This window comes from Mustela lutreola, chromosome 12, assembly GCF_030435805.1.
Source record: "Mustela lutreola isolate mMusLut2 chromosome 12, mMusLut2.pri, whole genome shotgun sequence".
NCBI lineage: Eukaryota > Metazoa > Chordata > Mammalia > Carnivora > Mustelidae > Mustela > Mustela lutreola.
In genome coordinates, this window is record NC_081301.1 from 20,352,041 (window position 1) to 20,358,231 (window position 6,191).

At 43.3% G+C, this 6,191-nt stretch overlaps 1 protein-coding gene across 1 annotated transcript; it reads left to right on the forward strand.

Annotated features, from left to right (window-relative positions):
• On the forward strand, positions 1-3,999 carry LCN9 (lipocalin 9). Its single transcript, XM_059142765.1, has 7 exons — positions 1-108; positions 442-578; positions 1,278-1,351; positions 2,030-2,140; positions 2,499-2,600; positions 2,753-2,798; positions 3,728-3,999. Exons 1-7 carry the CDS (start codon positions 16-18, stop codon positions 3,735-3,737), a joined length of 573 nt encoding a protein of 190 aa, XP_058998748.1. The 5' UTR covers positions 1-15; the 3' UTR covers positions 3,738-3,999.
• Positions 4,000-6,191: the final 2,192 nt, after the last annotated feature.

Sequence of the window (6,191 nt, forward strand, 5' to 3'; positions counted from 1 at the left end):
CCATCTCCTGCCAAGATGAAGCTGTTGTTGCTGGGTCTGGGGCTGACTCTAGTCTGTGCCTATGAGGAAGGAAATGATGTTGTGAGAAGAAACTTTGATGATTCGAAGGTAAAGTTGGTAGAGTGCAGTAGCTTCGTACCTGGGGGGTGGTATGGAGGAATCTGGGGCAACATGGCCATACTGGAGGGTTGGTGATCAGACTTTCCACTAAGAGCAGTTGTCCCATGTGAAAAGATGGCAATGTTTGGGGGACCTCTCTTCTCCCTGGAGGGACAGTCGAAAGAGCCCTAGATGTGGCACCAATTGACCTTAGGTCTAATTCCATGTTCATGTCACCATCAGGAGTCCCAGCCCACAGGCCAGGGTTCACAGAGACACGTGTGTCTCTGTGGTGTTCCCTTTCCTCTTTTCTTACCCAATCATTTTATTGATTTATTGCAGATTTCTGGATATTGGTATTCCATTCTCTTGGCCTCTGATGTCAGGGAAAAGATAGAAGAAGGTGGTAGCATGAGAGTTTTTGTGAAACACATCGAAGTCCTGAGCAATTCTTCTCTGCTCTTTAACATGTATACAAAGTAAGTGTGGCCTTTTTCACTTGGGAGAGTCTGAATATGGTGTTGGACCTCTGCGTGGGGCACAGAGGCGTACACATACATCCCGGCTCTGTACTCAAAATCAGAGCCCATTTCCTCACACTGATCCAGAACCTAGAGAACCTGGGCCTTTTCTAGACTCAGAGAAAAGAATCATGACAGAAATATATTAAAGCAGGAGTAGAGGAGTAAGGGGTAGAAAGTTTCAGAAGCATAAGGAGTGTGGCATAGGTTTGGAGCACAAGATTTGGAATTGGCACCCTATCTCTCCCTTGAACCTCTCTCTTACTACCTGTATGACCAAGAAACTTCATCTCTTTCCACCCCAACTTTCCCTTGGGTAAAGAGGATAATAATAATTCCCTTGTGCTGTTTGGCAAGGACCATGTGAGATAAGGTTTGTAGAGCACTTTTCTGAGAGGTCGGCCCATGGCAAGTCTGTGGCTAATTATCTAACCAGGTGTTTGTAGTAATAGTGGGAAATGGTGGCAGAAGACCAGTGATGGAAACCATTGATTCATTCTTAAAGTGTCACCTGAAGTGAAGTAATGCAAATAAAAGCTCTTTGGAAACTGCACCCCCAAAGTGTTCAACAGTTAAGTGGAATCAGAAACTCATAAGTAGAGTGTGAGAGAGCCAGTCCATCAATACTCTGGGATGTCAGCTTATTCTGTTTTACAGAGTGGATGGAAAGTGTACTGAAATTTCTCTGGTTACTGACAAAACAGAAAAGGATGGTGAATATAGTGTTGTGTGTAAGTACATGAAAACGTCTTTCTATATTCTACTTCCAAGCCCAAGAATTTACTAAACCCCAATATCTTCAGGATCTTGACCCATTCCTGATCAGTGTTTATGCACATGATATAATGGGGGCCATCTGATAGACAATATCCTGAATTAGGAAGAATCTTGCATACAAAAGCAAATACCTGGCACATCATACCATCAGATAAAGAAGGCAGTTTGGTTATATATACGTCCACCAAGGAAAGAAAATTGGCAGAAAAACAAGTGGCAGGACGGCTTCTCATTCCCTGCCCAATTTCTGATGATGTCTGGTGGGCCATTGCCACAGCACATGGCTCAGCATATAGCACCGGGTATGGAAGGCCAGTGGGGCTTGTAGAGAGGACAGAGAACCAGTGTTGGCAGAGATGGTCAGGAGTGGTAGGTGGGTCTCAGGGAGGATGATAGAGCATAAGTTGACACTTTGGTTAAATTTTTCTACCACTAGTAGTCATTGTACCAATATCTCTTGGGATGTTGCCTCATGAAGCCCGCGGGAGATATAGATGAGGGCATTAGATATCACTTTCTATCTCTTCCACCATATGCACTTGAATTTGTTTTGTGGATGAGACCAGGTAAAGGGTTTCCCTTGCTTCCCAAGGACCACACAAGCTCTGAGCTGTATTCTGTTTCCTCCACAGATGATGGATACAATTTATTTAGCATTGTTGAAACAGACTACACTGACTATATTATATTTCATCTTGTGAATTTCAAGGAGGAGAACACATTCCAACTGATGGAACTCTATGGTAGAGTATTTTCACGCTGACACTCATCTTGGGGTGGGGAGGGAGAAGAAGGGAGGTAAGTTTGGAGACAAAGCAGTCCTCCCAATTTTATCCTGGAATGTCTTAGCTCCCCTGAAGACAGATGCTCACCTTTGGTAATCCCTCAGATTTGGTGATGGGAAAATGATAACATCTTTCATCATGCCAGAAGTATATCCTGAAGATGTCACATTCAAGACAGGTTATAACTCATCCCCAAGACTTCCACCTAGGCACCCAATCAGTGCTCTCCATTTCCCCGTCCATCTGGAGCCACCCCATCACAAGCCTCAGTGACATCATATGTAAGACACAAGAGTTCCTGTCACTCTTCCCACAGCTCGAGAACCAGACGTGAGTGAAGAAGTCAAGAAAAGGTTTGTGAAATATTGCCAAAAACATGGAATTGTTAAGGAAAACATAATCGACCTGACCAAAGTTGGTAAGTTTAGCTATTTTTGGTTTTTCCTTCCTAAATTCTGATGTTACTGAAGGGGAAAAAACCAAGAGAAGACAATGCCCCCAATCAGTCCCCTTTGTCTTACCCTGGAAAGTGAACTGATGTCAGTGTTCTCATGTGCTCTGTCTTTCCAGATCGCTGTCTCCAGGCCCAGGGGAGTGAAGAGGACCAGGACGCCAGGTTGGTGATCTCTGGTGGAGAGGGTGGCCCAGGGATGAGTCCCTTCCAGAAGCATTAGGGGTTTGTGTCTAAAGATGATAATGAAAATAATTTGGTAAGGAAGCTTATGGGGAGAGCTTGAGATGTGGAATTGGAGTGGCTGGGTTCAGGACTCATTCCTACCATGAGCTTTTGAACAAATGACCTAAAAAATACAAGGGGAACAACAATGTCTCCCCTCCTGAGTTACCTCTCGGACATAATGCTGGCGAAAGACTGATGACGTGCTAAAAATGATTAAGACTTAAACATTTGAAAAGGGGGAAAGAGTAACAGGGTGTGAGTTTCATATACATTCCTGAAGATTCGTGCTAACACCCATTCCTGTGTTCATGGTCTATCTTCCGTGCCCAGAAGCCATCTCACCCTCTAATGTATGGCAAACATTTCTTCCTTCAATCTCTGCACATCTTTAACTTCTCATCTCAGACTAGAGCTGTCTGAATGCCTGCTTGTCTTGTAAGCTGGAAAATAGACTCTGAATTTTCTCTTTGGTTTCCTAGCTTAGATATATTGTGGAGCTTCGTTAAGATACTGTGGGTTGCATAAAGTCAGCCTTTATTAAAGGTAGCTATGGCTTTGCCGTTATCTCTCCATTTATCTAAAACTCTTCAATGGCAGAAACAAACCTAGCATTCCTCTTTGCTTCCTTTCTTTGTTTCATAGATTCAGTTTGGGGAAGATTGAGATGGAATCAGCAACAGAAAAAAAAAAGGCATTTATTCATTGTCCTCCCTCCCCTATTCTGGCAAATAATGTAGGTTAGAACACAGGTTGATATCTTCTTCTTCACCATTTGGCTTGATAATAATTTTTTTTTTTTTACTCCTAATTCAATCCATGAAGTGCTTAATATATTTCTGTGTTCTCTTTTTCATCTGCTGATTTAGTGCTGAGTGAATACTTCCTCATCTGGGCTCCAGGATCTTCCCTTCCATGGTCCCCACGCCATCTAGTAACAAGTTTTGATTTCCATTATCACTTGTGGAAGAATTAGCTCTGTCTGCATTTTCAGGATCTTCCCTAATTGTCTAGGAAAACTCATCAACCGACCAAGAATCAAAGATTTCCTCCTAACTTCCAACTCTCTTTGCCATACCCAGGAGAACTCTACCATGAATAAGACCTTCTTCTACCTGGGCAATAAATGATTAGCCTTGCAGTCCTGTGGTTTGTCTTTGTGTATATGAGAGACGTGGGGCTGATGACAAACAAATGGGGGGGGGGTGACCTCTGAACCCATAGTCTTTCTCTAGCTTCTCAGAATCGTTCCTGAGTTTCTCCCTCCTCTGTAGTAATTATCTGTCCCTGTGAATGCCACTTACCCTTTGATTTGTCATTTCTTAGTGACCTGATAAGACAGCCATGCCCAGAGTTTGCCCCATCCTAGAATTCTCTTTTTCAATGGTGCTGACAGATGGATGCTGCTGACCTTGGTACCGGCTCAACATGTTTCAGGACATGTCCCCATTTCTCAGCTTCTCCATGACATTCATTCTAGGAGATGGTCAGTGTCCTTCCATTCTCTTGGTAAAGCTCTTTCAATCGTTACACTTATCTACTGTGAACATACTGAGTGAAATTCTATGAAGTGTGAGCAATCCCTATGTTCCACAGTTTGCACTTGCTACAGTCAGGAGGCATCAAGGGGGCCAAAATGCCATCAGCCTCTTCTTTGGGGAGCTTATGAGCTTTGGGGAAAGGGAAATTAAAGATCCACCTCCACTTACAAACCTTTTGCAATAGCGTAAAGCTTAGCAAGACCTGGGTGGGGTTGTCATACAAAAGGAATGCCTTGGTCATTAAGGACATAAGGCTAATGAGGGAAGACTTTAGAGGCATGTGGCTCTCCCCACATTGTACTCTTCCTCCAGGTCAGAAGAATAAGTTAGGTTCAGACTTACTGCTCCAGACTTCAGCATTTGGTCTGCTTGGCTAAAATATGGCGAAAGGCTATGTAAAAAGTCAACTAGTCAGGGGGAGATCCCTCATTTTTTCTTTAACTGAAGGATGGTTGACACACAATGTTACAGTAGTTTCAGGTGCACCACACAGTGATGCAACAAGTCTGTCAGATGGAGTAGCCATCTCTCTGATGTCAGATCTCAAGAAAATCTAGGACCCCTCATTTCCTAAAAAGATTGATTGATTGATTTAAGGGGGCAGAGCAAGAGAGAGAATCTCAAGCAGACTGCCCACTGAGCATGGAGCTCAACCTGGGGCTCGATCCCAGTACCCTGAGATCACAACCTGAGCCAAAATCAAAAGAATCAGATGTTTAACTTATTGAGCCACCCAAGTGCCCCTAAGACTCCTCTTTTTTTCTTTTTTTTTAAGATTTTGGGGGCACCTGGGTGGCTCAGTGAGTTAAGCCTCTGCTTTCAGCTCAGGTCATAGTCTCAGAGTCCTAGGATCGGGCTCTCTGCTCAGCAGGGAGCCTGCTTCCCCCTCTCTCTCTGCCTGCCACTCTGCCTACTTGTGATCTTTCTGTGTGAAATAAATAAATAAAATATTTTTTTAAAAGTTTAACTGATTAAGAAAAAAGATTTTATTTTTTTATTTATGTCAAAGAAAGAAATAAAGATTATTTAATCTTTAATTTAATAAATAAAGAAATAATTTAATTTAATTAATTTAATTTAATTTAATAAATAAAGAAATAAAGATTTTATTTATGTCAAAGAAAAAAAGATTTTATTTATTTATTTGAGAGAGAGCGAGAAAGCAAGAGAGAAAGAGAGCACGAGTTGAGGGGAGGGGCAGAGGCAGACTCCCACTTAGCAGGGAGCCTGATGCAGGGCTTGGTCCCAGGACCCTGAGATCATGACCTGAGCCAAAGGCAGATGCTTAACTGACTGAGCAACCCAGGGGTCCCATAGAATCCCCTCATTTTTAAATGTTAACACTTCAGGGATAGAACAGCTAATACCCAGAGGGGCATGGTTTAACATACCCTTGGGAACACTTAAGACATTACCAACAATAACAATACAAGGAAGGCCCCATTAATGACAGGAGATGGCTGGATAGCATCATATGACAGCCAAGAGGGAGGCACAGAAAGACCCCCTGTTGTTCTCAGGTCAAGATGGCAGCTTGAGCTCACATGAGACCTACCCTCCAACTCCAGACACTTGATGCAAATGAGCCAAGAAATGTTCAGAATACTGGAAAGCAAGGAGTGAGGATGTCTGTAGATCAGAAGCAGAGCAGTCTTTCTGGAAATGGAAGGGTAAGGCAGGGGAAGAAAGAAATGATGTGGGCAAACAAGCCAGAGCAGCAGAGCCCAGTCCTCTGGGTTCTGAGTACAGAGCTGGGTCCCTCATGCAGTGACTCGCGCAGGGTTGGGAGCAA

Excerpts from the sequence above, each read along its gene's own strand:
- LCN9 (XM_059142765.1), top strand. The coding sequence starts at position 16 with ATGAAGCTGTTGTTGCTGGGTCTGGGGCTGACTCTAGTCTGTGCCTAT. Across the intron at positions 2,141-2,498 it reads CCAACTGATGGAACTCTATG|CTCGAGAACCAGACGTGAGT; the intron begins GTAGAGTATTTT and ends CTCTTCCCACAG. Across the intron at positions 2,601-2,752 it reads AATCGACCTGACCAAAGTTG|ATCGCTGTCTCCAGGCCCAG; the intron begins GTAAGTTTAGCT and ends CTGTCTTTCCAG.